Source organism: Scyliorhinus canicula, chromosome 20, assembly GCF_902713615.1.
Source record: "Scyliorhinus canicula chromosome 20, sScyCan1.1, whole genome shotgun sequence".
NCBI lineage: Eukaryota > Metazoa > Chordata > Chondrichthyes > Carcharhiniformes > Scyliorhinidae > Scyliorhinus > Scyliorhinus canicula.
The window spans coordinates 93,530,130-93,553,715 of NC_052165.1; the positions used below are offsets into that span (position 1 = coordinate 93,530,130).

The following is a 23,586-nucleotide window of genomic DNA, read 5'->3' on the forward strand; positions in this document are numbered from 1 at the left end:
TGCTGGCACACAGCTGCACCTGTGCTTCAATGTGGCGAATGAAGTCGCCCTGTTCACACGGCGTGGCGATGGATCGGGATAGGGCATCCGCGACGATCTGCTCCTTACTCGGTGTGTAGACGAGTTCAAAGTCATATCGGCGGAGACGAAGAAGAATTCGCTGCAGCTGAGGTGTCATGTCATTTAAATCCTTTCGGATTATGTAGACTAAAGGCCTGTGGTCTGTTTCCACCGTGAACTTTGGCAGGCCGTATACATAAACTTGACTATTCCTGTCAGAGACCCAAGCACTCCTTTTCGATCTGGGCATACCGTTGTTCGGTCGGAGTCATGGCCCTGGAGGCGTATGCCACTGGAGCCCAGGAACAGGAGTCGTCTCGCTGGAGGAGCATCGCCCCAATGCCATCCTGGCTTGTGTCAGTGGATATCTTGGTATCTTCGGTTGGGTCAAAGAATGCCAGTACTGGTGCTGTGGTGAGCTTTGCCTTCAGCTCAAGCCACTCCGCTTGATGTGCGGGAAGCCACTGGAACACTCGATTTGTTTACGAGATGCCGGAGGGCTGTTGTGTGGGATGCCACGTTGGGAATGAATTTCCCGAGAAAATTCACCATCCCGAGGAAACGGAGGACCGCCTTTTTATCCTCTGGGGGTCTTCATGGCATTGATTGCCAGCACCTTGTCAGTGTCAGGTTGCACAACCTGCTGTGAAATGTGGCCACCCAGAAACTTGATAGCGGACCTACCAAAGGAGCATTTGGCCCTGTTGAGCTGGAGGCCGTTTTCATGTATTCTCTGGAAAACTTGTTTGAGGCGAGCGATGTGATCCTCGGGCATCGTGGACCAGATGATCACGTCGTCCACATATACTCGCACCCCCTCGATGCCCTCCATCATTTGTTCCATTATGCGATGAAATACTTCGGAAGCTGATATGATAGCGAAAGGCATGCGGTTGTAGCAATAGCGGCTGAACGGAGTGTTAAACGTGCACAGCTTCCGACTGGACTTGTCCAGCTGTATCTGCCAGAACCCACGGGAGGCGTCCAGCTTGGTAAAGAATTTGGCATGAGCCATCTCACAGGTTAACTCTTCCCGCTTTGGGATCGGGTAATGCTCGTGCATGATGTTGCGATTCAGGTCTTTGGGATCAATGCAAATGCGGAGTTCACCAGAGGGCTTCTTGACGCAGACCATGGAGCTGACCCAGTCTGTTGGTTCCGTGACATTTGAGATGATACCCTGGTCTTGGAGCTCTCGTAGCTGCGATTTCAGACGATCCTTGAGAGGAGCCGGTACCCGGCGTGGTGCATGGATCACTGGGATGGCATTCAGTTTGAGCAATATCTTGTAGCGATATGGGAACGTGCCCATTCCATCAAACATGTTGTGGTATTGCGTGAGAATGCCGTCTATCTCAGCCTGGAGATTTACATTGGGCGAGGCAGTCGCCGGTGTCGAGGACATGGCATGGACGCACTGGACCAGATTTAGGAGTTTGCATGCGCGAGCACCGAGCAGGGATGCCTTGTCAGGCCGGAGGATCTCGAATCGTAACATCACTTTGATTGCCTTGTGAGATACACCTAGCTGACACGATCCACTGGCAGCTATGGCATTGCCATTGTAGCCAAGGAGCTGGCAGGCTGGGGGAAGAATGCTGGGTTGGTCTCGGATGCTGTCGAGGTCCGACTGTGATAGGAGGTTTGCAGATGCGCCAGTGTCCAATTTAAATCAGATGCGAGACTGGTTAACCGTGATGACAGGACACCACTCGTCGTCAGGATCCACAGTGAGGATTGAAAGGCGGTTTGGAGGCACGGTGGAGGACAGCTCGCGCGTGGTGATTATGCCCACCCGGTATGGAGACTCGAGGCAGTCAGCATCGGGGTCCGTTGGGCTGTCGGGATCCGAATCCTGCGGACACGTCTGCGCTGCAGCTGGGATCGCTGGCTGTTGGTCGGTGGAGGGGACCTGCAGAAGGCCGCGTAATGCCCAGGCTTTCCACACTGTAGACATCGCCTGCCTTTGGCTGGACATTGCTGCTTTAAATGGGCGGAGCCACAATTTGGACATGTCATGACGCTGATGTCAGCGCGTTCTGTGCACCGTCGCGCATGCGCAGTGCGGTTGGCCGACGTTCGCACATGCGTATCGGGGTCTTCAGCCTCTCCGTCCACCCGGTCGTGGCACACATGCGTAGGGACCCGGGAAAAGTGCGTGAAACGGCCACTCTCCTCGATGCTCAGGCCTTGCATTTTTGCGATGGCCTGCACCCTTTCTGCCTCCTGGGAGGCTAGTTTTGCATTTTCTGCCGCCCTGATGCGGGAGTAACGATTTCTGGCCTGGCATGCTCATGGACAACGCACGTTTCGATGGCGACAGAGAGGGTCAACTGTTTGATTTTGAGGAGCTGCTCCCGCAGGGTGTCGGACTGGACCCCGAAAACGATCTGATCCCGGATCATGGAATCAGCAATTGAGTCATAATTACATGACTGCGCTAGGATGCGGAGATGGGTCAAGAAGGACTGAAAAGGTTCATCCTTACCCGGAAGCCTCTGCTGGAAGATGTACCGTTCAAAGCTCTCATTCACCTCAATGTCGCAGTGGCTGTCTAATTTCAGCAGAACCACCTTGAACTTCGTCTTGTCTTCGCCATCGGCAAACGTGAGCGAGTTATAGATGTGGATGGCGTGATCCCCCACAGTCAACAGGAACAGCGCGATCTTTCGGGCATCCGTGCTGCCTCGAGGTTCGGAGGCCTCGATGTACAGGAGGAACTTCTGTTTGAAGACTTTCCAGTTGGCGCCGAGGTTGCCGGAGATCCAGAGTTGCGGAGGAGGTTGGATCTTTTCCATGTCGCTGGATGGCTGCGTGCTGGTCGTTGCAGATTCACTCGAGGTAGGTTCGTTAAGAGTTAATAGCTCCCTGGCACCATGATGTGTTATCTGTGTTGGTCTAACATCGACTGCAACTGGATGCAGTAAAACGAGAAACAGGCTTCCGACACAGGAGATGGTCCAACACTGTTTTATTGAACCTGTTGATTGCTGTACATAATCTGCCGTGGGCTGACACTCTATTAACCTAACTGATAACCTCCTACTGGCCTGACCAGACTAGCTCTCTACCACATGGTGATGATGTTCATTGGCCTGTGCACTGTGACTATCTCCCTGGCCGTGTCCTGTGAGAGAGGGAGGGCCTTAATGCCCTGTGGGCTTTATAGTGGTGGTGTCCTGTCTGGTGATTGGTTGTTCTGTGTCGTGTATGTTCATTGGCTATCCTGTGTGTCAATCACCGCCTGTCTGCATCTCATGATATACATGAGTGGATATTATGACAGCAACGTCCACGAGTGGCACTGAGTCCGGAGGTGGCGATCTTTGGAGTGTCGGAAGATCCGGGAGTCCAGGGGGCGATAGAGGCCGACGTCCTGGCCTTTGCCCCTCTGGTAGGACGGAGATGGATCTTGTTAATGTGGAGGGATTCGAAGCCCCCCCCCCCCCCCCCCCCCCGCCGAGTGTGGAGACCTGGGTCAGTGACATGGCTGGGTTTCTCAGGCTGGGGAAAATAAAGTTTGCCTTGAGGGGGTCAATGTTGGGGTTCCCCCGGAGGTGGCGGCCATCCGTTGACTTTCTCGGGGAACATTGAAATGTCGGCAGCAGCAGCAATCCGAAGGGGGGTGGGGGAGTGGGAGTGGGGGGGGGGGGGGGGGGGGGGGAGCGGATAGGTGTTAGGTGGTTGAGGTGTGTGAGGATCGGATCGGGTCGGCTGGGGAAATGTTTACCTGGCCATGTCAATGTTATTGTTTTTGTTATTTGTATAAAAATTTTGCAAAATACCTCAATAAAAATATTTAAAAAAAAATATAAAATATAGATGCATTGCCCCCCTCCCCCACGAGCCCCTCCCCGCTCCCCCCGCCCCCCCTCCCCACCACTCCACCCACCCCACTCCACCCACACCCCCCTCCCCCAGCCCCCCCCCTCCCCACCCCCCCTGTGAGCCCTTCCCCGCTTGCCCCCCGCCCCCTCACTCTCCCCCGCCCCCCCACACCCTCACCCACCCCCCTCCCCGACCCACACCTCCCCCTGTGAGCCCCTCCCCCACCCCCCCCTGTGAGCCCCTCCCCCCGCCCCCACCCTCCCCACTCCTCCCCCCCTCCCCTCCCACCCATCCTCCTCCCCCACTCCACCCCCTCCCACCCATCCCCCTCTCCACCCCCTCCCCCCCCACTCCACCCCTCCCCACCCCCCTCCCCCTCCCCCACTCCACCCCCTCCCCCCCCACTCCACCCCCCTCCCCACCCCCTCCCCCACTCCACCCCCCTCCCCCACTCCACCCCCCTCCCCCACTCCACCCCCCTCCCCACCCCCTCCCCCACTCCACCCCCTCCCCCACTCCACCCCCTCCCCCACTCCACCCCCCTCCCCACTCCACCCCCCTCCCCCACCCCCACTCCACCCCCTCCCCACCCCCACCCCCCCTCCCCCCTCCCCACCCCCCCCCCCTCCCCCCCCTCCCCCTCCCCACCCCCCCCCCCCCCCTCCCCCCTCCCCACCCCCCCCCCCCCCCCCCCCCCCTCCCCCACCCCCCCCTCCCCCCCCCCCCCCCCCCCCCCCCTCCCCCCCCCCTCCCCCCCCCCTCCCCCACCCCCCCCCTCCCCCACTCCCCCCCCTCCCCCCCCCTCCCCCACTCCCCTCCCCCCCTCCCCCCCTCCCCCTCCCCCACCCCCCTCCCCCCCTCCCCCCCTCCCCCCACCCCCCCTCCCCCCCTCCCCCCCTCCCTCCCCCACCCCACCCGCTCTCCGTGTGTGTTCCAGAGAAAGCCGAGATGCCGGGTGACATTCTGAAGAAACTTTATTTCCCTCGGTGCGGCCGGCGGCGTTGCCGGATCAGATCGCGCGCAGTGTCCACGCCGGCAAAGTAAAACTGCCCCCAGAATTCCCAATCCTCGTCGGGGATGTCCATCAGCTCGCTGTCGCGGACGCAGGGCTCGGGCCCGGGGTGGATGGCCACGTAGCTGGCCAGATCCTCGGGCTCCAGGTCGTAGTAAGGCGGCTGCTGGCTGACGCGCAGGCCCGGCTCGGCACCGGCGCTGACGGCGCTGTCGGCCGGGCGGGGCGCCGCCTGCTCCTCCTCCCTGCGCCGGCACACCTGGCAGGGCGCCTGGAAGTCCTCGATGATCCAGAAGGGCGTCTTCCAGATGTCCGGCGGCGGCGGGGGGGGCGGGCTGCCCAGGGCGGGCGGGGAACGGGGCTTCTCCTCGTCCAGGACGGTGGGGGCTGAGTGCGAGGTGATGGGCTGGTGCGCGTTGGCGCCGAGGGGGGAGCTGCGGGGCGGCCCCACCTCGGTTTCGGATGGGGCGCCGGGGGCCGGGCTGCTGGAGCGGGCGGGGGAGGCGGCGTCCGAGGACCCGCGCCCAGACGAGGGCTCGGTGGGCGCCAGCGGGGTGGAGTCCAGGCCGGACTGAGCCGCCGAACGGGCCGGTCCCTGGCTCTCGGCCGACTGGGGCGCCCCATCGCCCAGGTGCAGCGCGTCCTTGGCCACCTCGGAGCCGCTGGACAGGGAGGTGGCGGTGGAGCCTGACTGGGTAGGCCCCAGATGCTGGCCCTCGGCCGGCAGGCTGAGGGTACCGGCTGCTGGGTGGACCTGCAGTGGGTGGTGGGCAGTGGGACTGGCGACAGTGGGCGGCCTCTTCTCCTCCGGCGTGGGGCTGGGCAGCGGGGCCTCAGGTGGGTGGGCCTGTGGCAACGGCACGGCTTCCAAACTCAGCGACATCAGTGGTTGGCGGCAGTGGGGAGGAAGCCCCTCCACATTCTCCTGAAATACCTGCCAGAGAGGGGGGTAGAAGAGGCAGGAGTCAAAGCAAGGCAACTTCCAGACCATCACAGAAAGACCACCAAGAATGTTGACTGCCCCTCCCTCACTCTCTCAGGGAGATATCTGTACACTGACTGGTGTCTCTCAGTCCCCTCTCTCTCAGGGAGATATCTGTACACTGACTGGTGTCTCTCAGTCCCCTCTCTCTCAGGGAGATATCTGTACACTGACTGGTGTCTCTCAGTCCCCTCTCTCTCAGGGAGATATCTGCACACTAACTGGTGTCTCTCAGTCCCCCCTCTCTCTCAGGGAGATATCTGTACACTGACTGGTGTCTCTCAGTCCCCTCTCTCTCTCAGGGAGATATCTGTACACTGACTGGTGTCTCTCAGTCCCCTCCCTCTCTCAGGGAGATATCTGTACACTGACTGGTGTCTCTCAGTCCCCTCTCTCTCAGGGAGATATCTGTACACTGACTGGTGTCTCTCAGTCCCCTCTCTCTCAGGGAGATATCTGTACACTGACTGGTGTCTCTCAGTCTCCTCTCTCTCAGGGAGATATCTGTACACTGACTGGTGTCTCTCAGTCCCCTCTCTCTCAGGGAGATATCTGTACACTGACTGGTGTCTCTCAGTCTCCTCTCTCTCAGGTAGATATCTGTACACTGACTGGTGTCTCTTAGTCCCCCCTCTCTCAGGGAGATATCTGTACACTGACTGGTGTCTCTCAGTCCCCTCTCTCTCTCTCAGGGAGATATCTGTACATGGACTGGTGTCTCTCAGTCCCCTCTCTCTCTCAGGGAGATATCTGTACACTGACTGGTGTCTCTCAGTCCCCTCTCTCTCTCTCTCGGAGATATCTGTACACTGACTGGTGCTTCTCAGTCCCCTCTCAGGGAGATATCTGTACACTGACTGGTGTCTCTCAGTCCCCCCTCTCTCTCAGGGAGATATCTGCACACTGACTGGTGTCTCTCAGTCCTCTCTTTCTCTCTCAGGGAGATATCTGTACACTGACTGGTGTCTCTCAGTCCCCTCTCTCTCTCTCAGGGAGATATCTGTACACTGACTGGTGTCTCTCAGTCCCCTCTCTCTCTCAGGGAGATATCTGTATACTGACTGGTGTCTCTCAGTCCCCTCTCTCTCAGGGAGATATCTGTACACTGACTGGTGTCTCTCAGTCCCCTCTCTCTCTCTCAGGGAGATAGCTGTACACTGACTGGTGTCTCTCAGTCCCCTCTCTCTCAGGGAGATATCTGTACACTGACTGGTGTCTCTCAGTCTCCTCTCTCTCAGGGAGATATCTGTACACTGACTGGTGTCTCTTAGTCCCCCCTCTCTCAGGGAGATATCTGTACACTGACTGGTGTCTCTCAGTCCCCTCTCTCTCTCTCAGGGAGATATCTGTACATGGACTGGTGTCTCTCTCTCAGGGAGATATCTGTACACTGACTGGTGTCTCTCAGTCCCCTCTCTCTCTCTCTCGGAGATATCTGTACACTGACTGGTGCTTCTCAGTCCCCTCTCTCTCAGGGAGATATCTGTACACTGACTGGTGTCTCTCAGTCCCCCCTCTCTCTCAGGGAGATATCTGCACACTGACTGGTGTCTCTCAGTCCTCTCTTTCTCTCTCAGGGAGATATCTGTACACTGACTGGTGTCTCTCAGTCCCCTCTCTCTCTCTCTCGGATATATCTGTACACTGACAGGTGTCTCTCATTCCCCTCCCTCTCTCAGGGAGATATCTGTACACTGACTGGTGTCTCTCAGTCCCCCTTCTCTCATGGAAATATCTGTACACTGACTGGTGTCACTCAGTCCCCTCTCTCTCTCTCAGGGAGATAGCTGTACACTGACTGGTGTCTCTCAGTCCGCTTCTCTCTCTGGGAGATATCTGTACACTGACTGGTGTCTCTCAGTCCCCTCTCTCTCTCAGGGAGATATCTGTACACTGACTGGTATCTCCCAGTCCGCTCTCTCTCCGAGGGATATCTGTACACTGACTGGTGTCTCTCAGTCCCCTCTCTCTCTCAGGGAGATATCTGTACACTGACTGGTGTCTCTCAGTCCCCTCTCTCTCCCAGGGAGATATATGTACACTGACTGGTGTCTCTCAGTCCCCTCTCTCTCGTAGTGAGATATCTGTACACTGACTGGTGTCTCTCAGTCCCCTCTCTCTCAGGGAGATATCTGTACACTGACTGGTGTCTCTCAGTCCCCTCTCTCTCTCAGGGAGATATCTGTACACTGACTGGTGTCTCTCAGTCCCCTCTCTCTCAGGGAGATATATGTACACTGACTGGTGTCTCTCAGTCCCCTCTCTCTCAGGGAGATATCTGTACACTGACTGGTGTCTCTCAGTCCCCTCTCTCTCAGGGAGATATCTGTACACTGACGGGTGTCTCTCAGTCCCCTCTCTCTCTCAGGGAGATATCTGTACACTGACTGCTGTCTCTCAGTCCCCCTCTCTCTCTCAGGGAGATATCTGTGCACTGACTGGTGTCTCTCAGTCCCCCCTCTCTCTCAGGGAGATATCTGTACACTGACTGGTGTCTCTCAGTCCCCTCTCTCTCTCAGGGAGATATCTGTACACTGACTGGTGTCTCTCAGTCCCCTCTCTCTCTCAGGGAGATATCTGTACACTGATTGGTGTCTCTCAGTCCCCTCTCTCTCAGGGAGATATCTGTACACTGACTGGTGTCTCTCAGTCCCCTCTCTCTCAGGGAGATATCTGTACACTGACTGGTGTCTCTCAGTCCTCTCTCTCTCAGGGAGATATCTGTACACTGACTGGTGTCTCTCAGTCCTCTCTCTCTCAGCGAGATATCTGTACACTGACTGGTGTCTCTCAGCCCCCTCTCTCTCTCTGGGAGATATCTGTACACTGACTGGTGTCTCTCAGTCCCCTCTCTCTCTCTCAGGGAGATATCTGTACACTGACTGGTGTCTCTCAGTCCCCTCTCTCTCAGAGAGATATCTGTACACTGACTGGTGTCTCTCAGTCCCCTCTCTCTCAGGGATTTAAAATATCTCTGATAAACTAATGCATCTAACTACGATTACGTTGTGAGCGAGATTCAATTTTTTGAATGTGACCATAGCCTGACCTCTGGGACTGAAAGCGAAACAGGGACAGGGCGGGAACTTTGGCGGGTCGGGCCTGGCCCTCACTTGATCAGGCCCCTGCCCGAGGTTCTCCCTCAGCTCCGCCTCCCCCTCGCTCCCAGTCCGCGCACTCTCCACTTCCCCTCCATTTCACCGACTCAGCGTCCAACAATCTCTCGATGTCAGCCTGGATACTAGTCAGCGGCCGAGGGCTCCATGGGGGGGTGGGGAGGGGGGGCGGGGGGGTCAGCAGGGTCGGTGGTGGGGGGGGGGGGGGGGGGGGTGGAGCGCACATTCCAAAGATTCACATCCCTCTGAGCAAATATACTCCTCCCGTTTCGGAGCAACATGGTCGAACACGTCTGCTGAGACTGTGAGCCTCCCGTGTCCCCGAGTCTCGAGGCCTGGAGGGGGCGGAAGAGGAGGAGACGACAACGTCTCGGTGTCGAACCTGGCAAACCCCCAACATGATTTGATCCGTTTCGATGAGATTGACACCTGTTCATCCAGGAAAGATGAACACATTCTCCTCAATCTCTCCGCACAGGGACCGATACCTGTGGTGCATTACCGATTACCGCCTGAAATCCTGAAAACGACGGGTTCACTCACCCTGTGAACCACATCATCCCCCCCCCCCCCCCCCCACTCCCCACTCCCCTCGGCAACTATCCACCCCTCAGCCAATCAGCACCGAATCTGCTAGCGATAAAGGGCACGCCCGCTAAGCTGGCATGGACAGATCTCGTGGCGCCGGGAAATCTAAATATACTACATCTTGCTGTTCGCCCCGATCGACCCTCTTCCCCTCCTAACGGTGGGCAGGCGCGTTCCTCAATGAAAAGGGCAGTTGGCCTTCGCAACAACCTGCCTGGCGATATCACGGGTTCATATCCGCCGGATGAACCTGTCTCCAGTGAAGGGACGTGAAGAGCGAGTGTTCCTCTCCAACACCTTCCCCCAGAGAGCGAAAGACTGAATATAGCTTACCACAAATGTGAAAAGCTGAATGCACTGAGTTAATCTATCACATCCATGCTATTGCAAAACACAAATAAATCTCCGCAAAGCCCTCGTCACACATTCTATGCTCAGAACGTGAGGTAACCACCTCCCCATTGTGACCTCCTCACACATCTATTGTTCAGCAATGACCTCTAATAGAACTCAATTCACTCAGAATCAGACACCACAGAGAGACAGAGGGGACTGAGAGACATCGGTCAGCGTACAGATATCTCCCTGAGAGAGAGAGGACTGAGAGACATCGGTCAGCGTACAGATATCTCCCTGAGAGAGAGGGGGGACTGAGAGACACCAGTCAGTGCACAGATACCTCCCTGAGAGAGAGCGGCGACTGAGAGACACCAGTCAATGTACAGATCTCTCCCTGAGAGAGAGCGGCGACTGAGAGACACCAGCCAGTGTACAGATATCTCCCTGAGAGATAGGGGGGACTGAGAGACACCAGTCAGTGTACAGATACCTCCCTGAGAGAGAGCGGCGACTGAGAGACACCAGTCAATGTACAGATCTCTCCCTCAGAGAGAGAGAGGACAGAGAGTCACCAGTCAGTGTACAGATATCTCCCTGAGAGAGAGGGGACTGAGAGACACCAGTCAGTGTACAGATATCTCCCTCAGAGAGAGAGGGGACTGAGAGACACCAGTCAGTGTACAGATATCTCCCTCAGAGAGAGAGGGGACAGAGAGTCACCAGTCAGTGTACAGATATCTCACTGAGAGAGAGAGGGAGGACGGAGAGACACCAGTCAGCGTACAGATATCTCCCTGAGAGAGAGGGGGGACTGAGAGACACCAGTCAGTGTACAGATATCTCCCTGAGAGAGAGCGGGGACTGAGAGACACCAGTCAGTGTACAGATATCTCCCTGAGAGAGCGGGGACTGAGAGACACCAGCCAGTGTACAGATATCTCCCTGAGAGATAGGGGGGACTGAGAGACACCAGTCAGTGTACAGATACCTCCCTGAGAGAGAGCGGCGACTGAGAGACACCAGTCAATGTACAGATCTCTCCCTCAGAGAGAGAGAGGACAGAGAGTCACCAGTCAGTGTACAGATATCTCCCTGAGAGAGAGGGGACTGAGAGTCACCAGTCAGTGTACAGATATCTCCCTGAGAGAGAGGGGACTGAGAGACACCAGTCAGTGTACAGATATCTCCCTCAGAGAGAGAGGGGACTGAGAGACACCAGTCAGTGTACAGATATCTCCCTCAGAGAGAGAGGGGACAGAGAGTCACCAGTCAGTGTACAGATATCTCACTGAGAGAGAGAGGGAGGACGGAGAGACACCAGTCAGCGTACAGATATCTCCCTGAGAGAGAGGGGGGACTGAGAGACACCAGTCAGTGTACAGATATCTCCCTGAGAGAGAGCGGGGACTGAGAGACACCAGTCAGTGTACAGATATCTCCCTGAGAGAGCGGGGACTGAGAGACACCAGTCGGTGTACAGATATCTCCCTGAGAGAGCGGGGACTGAGAGACACCAGTCAGTGTACAGATATCTCCCAGAGAGAGAGGGGACTGAGAGACACCAGTCAGTGTACAGATATCTCCCTGAGGGGGAGGGGACTGAGAGACACCAGTCAGTGTACAGATATCTCCCAGAGAGAGAGAGAGGGGGGACTGAGAGACACCAGTCAGTGTACAGATCTCTCCCTGAGAGAGAGAGGGGACTGAGAGACACCAGTCAGTGTACAGATATCTCACTGAGAGAGAGAGAGAGGACGAGAGACACCAGTCAGTGTACAGATATCTCCCTGAGAGAGAGAGGGGACTGAGAGACACCAGTCAGTGTACAGATATCTCCCTGAGAGAGAGGGGGGACTGAGAGACACCAGTCAGTGTACAGATATCTCCCTGAGAGAGAGCGGGGACTGAGAGACACCAGTCAGTGTACAGATATCTCCCTGAGAGAGCGGGGACTGAGAGACACCAGCCAGTGTACAGATATCTCCCTGAGAGATAGGGGGGACTGAGAGACACCAGTCAGTGTACAGATACCTCCCTGAGAGAGAGCGGCGACTGAGAGACACCAGTCAATGTACAGATCTCTCCCTCAGAGAGAGAGAGGACAGAGAGTCACCAGTCAGTGTACAGATATCTCCCTGAGAGAGAGTGGACTGAGAGTCACCAGTCAGTGTACAGATATCTCCCTGAGAGAGAGGGGACTGAGAGACACCAGTCAGTGTACAGATATCTCCCTCAGAGAGAGAGGGGACTGAGAGACACCAGTCAGTGTACAGATATCTCCCTCAGAGAGAGAGGGGACAGAGAGTCACCAGTCAGTGTACAGATATCTCACTGAGAGAGAGAGGGAGGACGGAGAGACACCAGTCAGCGTACAGATATCTCCCTGAGAGAGAGGGGGGACTGAGAGACACCAGTCAGTGTACAGATATCTCCCTGAGAGAGAGCGGGGACTGAGAGACACCAGTCAGTGTACAGATATCTCCCTGAGAGAGCGGGGACTGAGAGACACCAGTCGGTGTACAGATATCTCCCTGAGAGAGCGGGGACTGAGAGACACCAGTCAGTGTACAGATATCTCCCAGAGAGAGAGGGGACTGAGAGACACCAGTCAGTGTACAGATATCTCCCTGAGGGGGAGGGGACTGAGAGACACCAGTCAGTGTACAGATATCTCCCAGAGAGAGAGAGAGGGGGGACTGAGAGACACCAGTCAGTGTACAGATCTCTCCCTGAGAGAGAGAGGGGACTGAGAGACACCAGTCAGTGTACAGATATCTCACTGAGAGAGAGAGAGAGGACGAGAGACACCAGTCAGTGTACAGATATCTCCCTGAGAGAGAGAGGGGACTGAGAGACACCAGTCAGTGTACAGATATCTCCCTGAGAGAGGGGGGACTGAGAGACAGCAGTCAGTGTACATATATCTCCCTGAGAGAGAGGGGACTGAGAGACACCAGTCAGTGTACAGATATCTCCCTGGGAGAGAGAGGGAACTGAGCGACACCAGTCAGTGTACAAATATCTCCCTGAGTGAGAGAGGGGACTGAGAGACACCAGTCAGTGTACAAATATCTCACTGAGAGAGATAGAGAGGACGAGAGACACCCGTCAGTGTACAGATATCTACCTGAGAGAGAGAGAGAGAGAGAGGGGACTGAGAGACACCAGTCAGTGTACAGATATCTCCCTGAGAGAGAGAGAGGACTGAGAGACACCAGTCAGTGTACAGATATCTCCCTGAGAGAGAGGACTGAGAGACACCAGTCAGTGTACAGATATCTCCCTGAGAGAGAGGGGACTGAGAGATACCAGTCAGTGTACAGATATCTCCCTGAGAGAGAGAGGACTGAGAGACACCAGTCAGTGTACAGATATCTCGCTGAGAGAGGGGACTGAGAGACACCAGTCAGTGCACAGATATCTCCCTGAGAGAGAGAGGGGACTGAGAGACACCAGTCAGTGTACAGATATCTCCCTGAGAGAGAGGGGACTGAGAGACACCAGTCAGTGTACAGATATCTCCCTGTGAGAGAGAGGGGACTGAGAGACACCAGTCAGTGTACAGATATCTCCCTGAGAGAGAGAGGACTGAGAGACACCAGTCAGCGTACAGATATCTCCCCGAGAGAGAGGGGGGACTGAGGGACACCAATCAGTATACAGATATCTCCCTGAGAGAGAGAGGGGACTGAGAGACACTAGTCAGTGTACAGACATCTCCCTGAGAGAGGGGGGACTGAGAGACACCAGTCAGTGTACAGATATCTCCCTGAGAGAGAAAGAGGGGACTGAGAGACACCAGTGATGTACCATCAATTGGACGCGAGACACGATGAAGATCCAAACTGTGGCTTTAGTCAGCTAGTTGTTAGCTCGGTGGTCAACTACAGAGAAATGCCGACCGCCGGGAACTCTGGGTACTTATACCCCGCCTCGGAGGCGTGGTCTACTTGCCTCTCGACCAATTGGTGAGCAGTCACATGACTAGTCCCAGCCAATCGGACGAGAGGCACATGACCAGCCAGAGCCAATGGGAAGCCAATGCTCTGCACCAATGGCAGTGCTCACATTCATACCACCACATTCACCCCTTGTGGAGAAATGTGGGGGGGGGGGTAAGTGGATCAGAGTGGGGGGGAGGGGGGGAGTCCGTGGACTGGTGGTATAAGCAGCGAAAATCGAGAAATGTGGGCTGCCCACTGGCCCGTGGCAAAAAAGAACAATACTACTACTAACTTAAGGTGCAACAGAATAACAACAAAGTCCAAAAAAAATGTCCCATGGCCGCATCAGATGGAGAGGATCAGCCTGCCGGGTGCCCGTGGTGTTCTGGAGGACCGTCGCAGTGGAGCCGGTGACGTCGGGCCGATGGCCGTCCTTGCCTCCGGGAGCGTTGGTCGTAGATGTGTCTCCGTACCCCGGGCCGGTGGTGGAGACGCTGTAATCGGGGGAGAGGGGGCATGTGCGCTGGGTCGTGGGGGCGCGGGGGGCATTGGGGGGAATTGGGGTTGGGGGGGAGATGTTGGTGAAGGGGGAGAAGGCCGCACGCCGGCGGGTGCCAGGTCCCGGAGCGAGACCGTGTCCTGCCGACCGTCGGGATACTCCACGTACGCATATTGCGGGTTGGCGTGGAGTAACTGGACTCACTCAACCAACGGGTCGGACTTGTGCACTCGCACATGCTTCCGGAGCAAGATGGGCCCGGGAGTGGCCAGCCAGGTCGGGAGAGGGGATCCTGAGGACGACTTCCTGGGGAAAACAAGAAGACGTTAATGAGGTGTTTGATTAGTGGTAGTACAGAGGAGAGACCGGATTGAGTGAAGGGCGTCGGGGATGACCTCTTGCCAACGGGGAATAGGGAGATCTCTGGACCGTAGGGCCAGCAGGATGGTCTTCCAAATGGTGCCATTCTCCCGCTCGACCTGACCGTTACCCCGGGGGTTATAGCTGATCGTCCTGCTAGAGGCTATGCCCCTGCTGAGCAGGAATTGACGCAGCTCGTCGCTCATGAAGGAGGACCCCCGGTCGCTATGGATGTACGTGGGGTCACCGAACAGGGAGAAGATGGATAGGAGGGCCTTTATGACGGTTGTTGTGGTCATGTCGGGGCAGGGAATGGTGAAAGGGAAGCGGGAGTATTCGTCAATAACACTCAAGAAATAAGTGTTACGGTTGTTGGAGGGGAGGGGACCCTTGAAGTCTATACTGAGACATTCAAAGGGGCGGGGTGCCTTGATCAGATGCGCTCATTCGGGGCGATAGAAGTGCGGTTTGCACTCGGCGCAGACGTGGCAGTCCCTAGTGACAGTCCTGACTTCCTCGACGGAGTAGGGCAGTTTGCGGGTCTTAATAAAATGGTAGAAGGGCAGCACGGTGGCCTAGTGGTTAGCACAACCGCCTCACGGCGCTGAGGTCCCAAGTTCGATCCCGGCTCTGGGTCACTGTCCGTGTGGAGTTTGCACGTTCTCCCCGTGTCTGCGTGGGTTTCGCCCCCACAACCCAAAAATGTGCAGAGTAGGTGGATTGGCCACGCTAAATTGCCCCTTAATTGGAAAAAATAATTGGGTAATCTAAATTTATAAAAAAAAATAAAAAAAATAAAATGGTAGAAACGGGTCACCCCTGGATGGCGGAGGTCCGTGTGGAGGGAGCGGAGGCGGTCAATCTGCGCGCTGGCGCAGGTACCGCGGGATAGGGCATCGGAAGGCTCGTTGAGCTTCCCAGGACGATACAAGATATCGTAGTTGTACGCGGACAACTCGATCCTCCACCATAAAATCTTGTCGTTCTTGATCTTGCCCCTTTGTGCATTATCAAACATGAAGGCTACTGACCGTTGGTCTGTGAGGAGGGTAAACCTCCTGCCGGCCAAATAGTGCCTCCAATGTCGCACAGCTTCGACTATGGCCTGTGCCTCCATTTCCACCGAGGAATGGCGGAGTTCGGAAGCCTGGAGGGTCTGGGAGAAGAAGGCCACGGGCCTGCCCGCTTGGTCGAGGGTGGCCGCCAGAGCTACGTCAGACGCGTCGCTCTCGACCTGGAAGGGGAGGGACTCGTCGATGGCGCGCATCGTGGCCTTTGCGATGTCCGCTTTGATGCGGCTAAAGGCCTGGCGGGCCTCCATTGACAGGGAAAAGGAGGTGGACTGGATGAGGGGGCGGGCTTTGTCGGCGTAGTTGGGGACCCACTGGGCGTAATAGGAGAAGAAGCCCAGGCAGCGTTTGAGGGAGTTGAGGGAGTTGGGGAGGGGGAGTTCCATCAGGGGGCGCATGCGTTCGGGGTCGGGGCCTATCACTCCGTTACGCACTCCGTAGCAAAGGATGGCTAGACGGTCGGTGCTAAACACGCACTTATCCTTATTGCAAGTTAAATTAGGAGGTTTGCGGTTCGGAGGAATTTTTGGAGGTTGATGTCGTGGTCCTGCTGGTCGTGGCCGCAGATGGTGACGTTATCGAGATACGGGAAGGTGGCCCGTAATCCGTACATGTCGACCATTCGGTCCATCTCCCGTTGGAAGACCGAGACCCCATTTGTGACACCAAATGGAACCCTGAGGAAGTGGTAGAGGCGCCCGTCAGCCTCAAACGCGGTGTACAGTCGGTCACTCGCGCGGATGGGGAGCTGGTGGTAGGCAGACTTAATGTCCACAGTGGAGAAGACTGTACTTTGCGATCCTGTTAACCAGGTCGGAGAGACGTGGGAGAGGATACGCGTCCAGCTGCGTAAACCGATTGATGGTTTGGCTATAATCGATGACCATCCGGTTTTTCTCCCCAGTCCAAACTACCAGCACTTGGGCTCGCCAGGGACTGTTGCTGGCCTCGATAACTCCTTCCTTAAGGAGCCTCTGGACCTCGGACCCGATGAAGGACCGGTCCTGGGCGCTGTACCGTCTGCTCCGTGTGGCGACAGGTTTACAATCTGGGGTGAGATTAGCAAACAAGGAGGGGGGGTCCACTTTGAGGGACGCGAGGCTGCAGACAGTGAGGGGGGAATAGGGCCGCCGAATTGGAAGGTCAAGCTCTGCAGGTTGCACTGGAAGTCCAGGCCCAAGAGTGCCGGAGCGCATAGACGGGGGAGAATGAGGAGTTTGAAATTGTTGAAAACCCTCCCCTGGACCGTGAGGTCCGCTATGCAGCACCCGGTGATTTGGATGGAATGCGAACCTGAGGCCAAATCAATCTTATGTTTAATTTGGTGGATGGGGAGCTCGCAGCGTCTTACCGTGTCAGGGTGGACGAAACTTTCCGTGCTCCCGGAGTCCAGCAGGCATCTCGTTTTGTGTCCGTTGAGCTGAACCGTTGTTGTATCCTTGGCGAGCGTGCGTGGTCGCGACGGGTGGAGTGTGATGGAAGCCAGTCGTGGTGAGAGTTCCAGATCCTCCTCAGTGGCAGAGTAGTCGCTGGCAGGGCCTTCCGTGTTGGCCCAAAATGGCGGCGCCCAGGACCCGTACATGGCGTCCGGGGCCCAAGATGGCGGCGCCCGTGGGTGTCTCGTGGCGGCTGGGGCCCAAGATGGCGGCGCCCGTGGGTGTCTCGTGGCGGCTGGGGGCAGTGTCAGCGGCATCTGCGGTCCGGTCGGGGCAGCTGGGAGCGAGGGTCGGGAGGACCGTGGGGCCGTTGCGGGGGCTGGGGGGTGGGCCGGAGCGGTTGGTGCGTGGCGCTGGGCCCTAGGGGGGCCCGGGGGGGGATCCGCGGTCGCTGCGCGGGACAGCAGCGACCGACTTGGCCTGGCAGACCACCGCGTAGTGGCCCTTCCTCCTGCAGCTCTTACACAGAGCGGAGCGGGCCGGGCAGCGCGGGCGGGGGTGCTTTGAGAGGCCACAGAAATAGCAACGGGGCCCCGATAGCCTGCCGGAGCGTCCCGCAGCGCAGGCTTGGGGGGGGGGTCAGGGTCCACGGAGGACGGGGGTGGGGCGTGCCATGAAGCCCAGGGGGTTGCTGCGCGGCCGGGGGCGTATGCGCGGGCGTTCAGGTCAGCAACCTCCAGGGAGGTTGCCAGAGTCCGTGCCCCAGCTAGGCTGAGGGTGTTCTTCTCCAGCAATCGTTGGCGGATAGAAGGGGACTGCATGCCAGCAACGTAAGCTTCTCTGATTAACCGTTCCATGTGCTCCGTCGCTGAAACTTGGAGACATGCGCACGTTCTCCCTAGAGCTGCGAGGGCTGGTAAAACTCGTCAAGGGACTCACCAGGGAACTGTTGTCTGGTCGTCAGGAGATGCCGTGCGTAAACTTTGTTGACCGGCTGGAGAAAGTGTCCTTTGTGAATCTCCATGGCCGCATCATAATCGCTTTCGTCCTCGATCATTGCGTAGACCGATGTGCCCACGCATGAGTGGAGGACGTGGAGTTTCTGCTCCTTGCTGGGCTTGCCGGCTGCCGTCAGGTAACTGTTGAAACAGGCCTGCCAGTGTTTAAAGATTGCAGACGCATTTGCAGCATGCGGGCTGGTACGGAGGCAGTCAGGCTTGATGGGTAGCTCCATTCCAAAATTCTAGCTGATTAAATTGATGTACCATCAATTGGACTCGAGACACGATGAAGATCCAAACTGTGGCTTTAATCAGCTAGTTGTTAGCCCGGTGGTCGACTACAGAGAAATACCGACTGCCGGGAACTCTGGGTACTTATATCCCGCCTCGGAGGCGGGGTCTACTTGCCTCTCGACCAATTGGTCAGCAGTTACATGACTAGTCCCAGCCAATCGGACGAGAGGCACATGACCAGCCAGAGCCAATGGGAAGCCAATGCTCTGCACCAATGGCAGTGCTCACATTCATACCGCCACAACCAGTCAGTGTACAGATATCTCCCTGAGAGAGAGAGGGGGGACTGAGAGACACCAGCCAGTGTACAGATATCTCCCTGAGGGAGAGAGGGGACTGAGAGACACCAGTCAGTGTACAGATATCTCCCTGAGAGAGAGAGGGGACTGAGAGACACCAGTCAGTGTACAGATATCTCCCTGAGAGAGAGAGGGGACTGAGAGACACCAGTCAGTGTACAGATATCTTCCTGAGAGAGAGAGGGGACTGAGAGACACCAGTCAGTGTACAGATATCTCCCTGAGAGAGAGGACTGAGAGACACCAGTCAGTGTACAGATATCTTCCTGAGAGAGAGAGGGGACTGAGAGACACCAGTCAGTGTACAGATATCTCCCTGAGAGAGAGGGGGGACTGAGAGACACCAGTCAGTGTACAGATATCTCCCTGACAGAGGGGGGACTGAGAGACACCAGTCAGTGTACAGATATCTCCCTGAGAGAGAGGACTGAGAGACACCAGTCAGTGTACAGATATCTCCCTGAGAGAGAGGGGACTGAGAGACACCAGTCAGTGTACAGATATCGCCCTGAGAGAGGGGGGACTGAGAGACACCAGTCAGTGTACAGATATCTCCCTGAGAGAGAGGGGGGACCCAGAGACGCCAGTCAGTGTACCGATATCTTCCTGAGAGAGAGGGGACTGAGAGACACCAGTCAGTGTACAGATATCTCCCTGAGGGAGAGGGGACTGAGAGACACCAGTCAGTGTACAGATATCTCCCTGAGAGAGGGGGGACTGAGAGACACCAGTCAGTGTACAGATATCTCCCTGAGAGAGAGGACTGAGAGACACCAGTCAGTGTACAGATATCTCCCTGAGAGAGAGGGGACTGAGAGACACCAGTCAGTGTACAGATATCTCCCTGAGAGAGAGGGGGGACTGAGAGACCCCAGTCAGTGTACAGATATCGCCCTGAGAGAGAGGGGACTGAGAGACACCAGTCAGTGTACAGATATCTCCCTGAGAGAGAAGGGGGGGGACTGAGAAATACCTCCTTATATCTATGATGTCCTCCAGCCCCTACAACACTCCCCTGGTCCAACAACCTTTCCAACCTCTGTAACGTTGACAAACCCTCTGTGATCTATACTCTGCTCTATCCAGCCTCTCGGGTATCTCCCGACTCCGACTGTTCCCTCACTGAGTGAATCTTTCTAAGGTTGACACATCCACAGCGACCAGCGCCGTATGAACACCAGTCGCTGAGTAACATTCTCCAGCCACTAGGGGGAGTCAGACGTCTGCTTGTGCAGTTTGGAAACTGAATCTTTTGTTCCTGAGTCAGAACGCACAAGTTAGTTGATTGCAAATAGTCAGTACTGAGGGAGCGCTGCACTGTCAGAGGGTCAGTGCTGAGGGAGTGCCGCACTGTCAGAGGGTCAGTACTGAGGGAGCCGCACTGTCAGAGGGTCAGTGCTGAGGGAGTGCCGCACTGTCAGAGAGTCAGTGCTGAGGGAGTGCTGCACTGTCAGAGGGTCAGTACTGAGGGAGTGCCGCACTGTCAGAGGGTCAGTACTGAGGGAGTGCCGCACTGTCAGAGGGTCAGTACTGAGGGAGCGCTGCACTGTCAGAGGGTCAGTACTGAGGGAGCGCCGCACTGTCAGAGGGTCAGTGCTGAGGGAGTGCTGCACTGTCAGAGGGTCAGTACTGAGGGAGCGTCGCACTGTCAGAGGGTCAGTACTGAGGGAGGGCTGCACTGTCAGAGGGTCAGTACTGAGGGAGTGCCGCACTGTCAGAGGGTCAGTACTGAGGGAGTGCTGCACTGTCAGAGGGTCAGTGCTGAGGGAGTGCTGCACTGTCAGAGGGTCAGTACTGAGGGAGTGCCGCACTGTCAGAGGGTCAGTACTGAGGGAGTGCTGCACTGTCAGAGGGTCAGTACTGAGGGAGTGCCGCACTGTCAGAGGGTCAGTGCTGAGGGAGTGCTGCACTGTCAGAGGGTCAGTACTGAGGGAGTGCTGCACTGTCAGAGGGTCAGTACTGAGGGAGTGCTGCACTTTCAGAGGGTCAGTACTGAGGGAGTGCCGCACTGTCAGAGGGTCAGTACTGAGGGAGCCGCACTGTCAGAGGGTCAGTACTGAGGGAGCGCCCCACTGTCAGAGGGTCAGTACTGAGGGAGTGCCGACTGTCAGAGGGTCAGTACTGAGGGAGTGCTGCACTGTCAGAGGGTCAGTGCTGAGGGAGTGCTGCACTGTCAGAGGGTCAGTACTGAGGGAGTGCCGACTGTCAGAGGGTCAGTACTGAGGGAGTGCTGCACTGTCAGAGGGTCAGTACTGAGGGAGCCGCTCTGTCAGAGGGTCAGTACTGAGGGAGCCGCAATGTCAGAGGGTCAGTACTGAGGGAGGGCTGCACTGTCAGAGGGTCAGTACTGAGGGAGTGCCGCACTGTCAGAGGGTCAGTACTGTGGGAGTGCCGCACTGTCAGAGGGTCAGTGCAGAGGGAGTGCTGCACTGTCAGAGGGTCAGTACTGAGGGAGTGCTGCACTGTCAGAGGGGTCAGTACTGAGGGAGCGCCGCACTGTCAGAGGGTCAGTACTGAGGGAGTGCCGCACTGTCAGAGGGTCAGTACTGAGGGAGTGCCGCACTGTCAGAGGGTCAGTACTGAGGGAGCGCCGCACTGTCAGAGGGTCAGTACTGAGGGAGTGCTGCACTGTCAGAGGGTCAGTACTGAGGGAGTGCCGCACTGTCAGAGGGTCAGTACTGAGGGAGTGCTGCACTGTCAGAGGGTCAGTACTGAGGGAGTGCCGCACTGTCAGAGGGTCAGTACTGAGGGAGTGCTGCACTGTCAGAGGGTCAGTACTGAGGGAGTGCCGCACTGTCAGAGGGGCCATACTGCGGGAGTGCCGCACTGTCAGAGGGTCAGTACTGTCAGAGGGTCAGTACTGAGGGAGTGCCGCACTGTCAGAGGGTCAGTACTGAGGGAGTGCCGCACTGTCAGAGGGTCAGTACTGAGGGAGTGCCGCACTGTCAGAGGGTCAGTACTGAGGGAGTGCCGCACTGTCAGAGGGTCGGTACTGAGGGAGCGCCGCACTGTCAGAGGGTCAGTACTGAGGGAGCGCCGCACTGTCAGAGGGTCAGTACTGAGGGAGTGCTGCACTGTCAGAGGGTCAGTACTGAGGGAGTGCCGCACTGTCAGAGAGTCAGTACTGAGGGAGTGCCGCACTGTCAGAGGGTCAGTACTGAGGGAGCGCCGCACTGTCAGAGGGTCAGTACTGAGGGAGTGCTGCACTGTCAGAGGGTCAGTACTGAGGGAGCACCGCACTGTCAGAGAGTCAGTACTGAGGGAGTGCCGCACTGTCAGAGGGTCAGTACTGAGGGAGTGCTGCACTGTCAGAGGGTCAGTACTGAGGGAGTGCCGCACTGTCAGAGGGTCAGTACTGAGGGAGTGCTGCACTGTCAGAGGGTCAGTACTGAGGGAGTGCCGCACTGTCAGAGGGGCCATACTGCGGGAGTGCCGCACTGTCAGAGGGTCAGTACTGTCAGAGGGTCAGTACTGAGGGAGTGCCGCACTGTCAGTGGGTCAGTACTGAGGGAGTGCCGCACTGTCAGAGGGTCAGTACTGAGGGAGTGCCGCACTGTCAGAGGGTCGGTACTGAGGGAGCGCCGCACTGTCAGAGGGTCAGTACTGAGGGAGCGCCGCACTGTCAGAGGGTCAGTACTGAGGGAGTGCTGCACTGTCAGAGGGTCAGTACTGAGGGAGCACCGCACTGTCAGAGAGTGTGTACTGAGGGAGTGCCGCACTGTCAGAGGGTCAGTACTGAGGGAGTGCTGCACTGTCAGAGGGTCAGTACTGAGGGAGTGCCGCACTGTCAGAGGGTCAGTACTGAGGGAGTGCTGCACTGTCAGAGGGTCAGTACTGAGGGAGTGCCGCACTGTCAGAGGGTCAGTACTGAGGGAGTGCCGCACTGTCAGAGGGTCAGTACTGAGGGAGTGCCGCACTGTCAGAGGGTCAGTACTGAGGGAGTGCCGCACTGTCAGAGGGTCAGTACTGAGGGAGTGCCGCACTGTCAGAGGGTCAGTGCTGAGGGAGTGCGGCACTGTCAGAGGGTCAGTACTGAGGGAGTGCCGCACTGTCAGAGAGTCAGTACTGAGGGAGTGCGGCACTGTCAGAGGGTCAGTACTGAGGGAGTGTCGTACTGTCAGAGGGTCAGTACTGAGGGAGTGCCGCACTGTCAGAGGGTCAGTACTGAGGGAGTGCCGCACTGTCAGATGGTCAGTACTGAGGGAGTGCCGCACTGTCAGAGGGTCAGTACTGAGGGGAGTGCCGCACTGTCAGAGGGTCGGTACTGAGGGAGCGCCGCACTGTCAGAGGGTCAGTACTGAGGGAGCGCCGCACTGTCAGAGGGTCAGTACTGAGGGAGTGCTGCACTGTCAGAGGGTCAGTACTGAGGGAGCACTGCACTGTCAGAGAGTGTGTACTGAGGGAGTGCCGCACTGTCAGAGGGTCAGTACTGAGGGAGTGCTGCACTGTCAGAGAGTCAGTACTGAGGGAGTGCTGCACTGTCAGAGGGTCAGTACTGAGGGAGTGCCGCACTGTCAGAGGGTCAGTACTGAGGGAGTGCCGCACTGTCAGAGGGTCAGTACTGAGGGAGTGCTGCACTGTCAGAGGGTCAGTACTGAGGGAGTGTCGCACTGTCAGAGGGTCAGTACTGAGGGAGTGCTGCACTGTCAGAGGGTCAGTGCTGAGGGAGTGCCGCACTGTCCACGGGACCTTCACTAACGGAGGATGGAGGAACTGAAGTCAATGAGGCCCAAAGACCTGTTTGAAGGAGACATGTTTGGGGCACTTACCCCACGAGGTCGCCCAGGAAGAGCTGGAATGGCCACTAGAGGCCGCTGC

At 57.1% G+C, this 23,586-nt stretch overlaps 3 protein-coding genes across 3 annotated transcripts in view; 1 reads left to right on the top strand and 2 right to left on the bottom strand.

The window, feature by feature from the left end:
• Positions 1-4,132: 4,132 nt before the first annotated feature.
• LOC119955101 (leucine-rich repeat extensin-like protein 3) lies at positions 4,133-4,779 on the top strand (the record flags this gene model as incomplete). Its single annotated transcript, XM_038780976.1, is given in 2 exon segments — positions 4,133-4,319; positions 4,322-4,779. Coding segments are annotated over 2 exon segments (645 nt in total), but the record flags the coding sequence as incomplete, so codon positions are not given.
• Positions 4,780-4,844: 65 nt separating this feature from the next.
• LOC119955100 (skin secretory protein xP2-like) lies at positions 4,845-10,111 on the bottom strand. Its single transcript, XM_038780975.1, has 2 exons — positions 9,920-10,111; positions 4,845-5,834 (listed from the first exon to the last, which is right to left on the bottom strand). The coding sequence occupies exon 2, from the start codon at positions 5,781-5,783 to the stop codon at positions 4,863-4,865; it is 921 nt and encodes a 306-aa protein (XP_038636903.1). The 5' UTR covers positions 5,784-5,834; positions 9,920-10,111; the 3' UTR covers positions 4,845-4,862.
• Positions 10,112-19,846: 9,735 nt separating this feature from the next.
• Positions 19,847-23,586, bottom strand: part of pelo (pelota mRNA surveillance and ribosome rescue factor) — a 19,674-nt gene continuing 15,934 nt past the window's right edge. The window contains exon 6 of the mRNA XM_038780350.1: positions 19,847-20,026. Coding sequence (XP_038636278.1) covers positions 19,847-20,026 — 180 coding nt within the window. The remainder of the gene's footprint in view (positions 20,027-23,586) is intronic.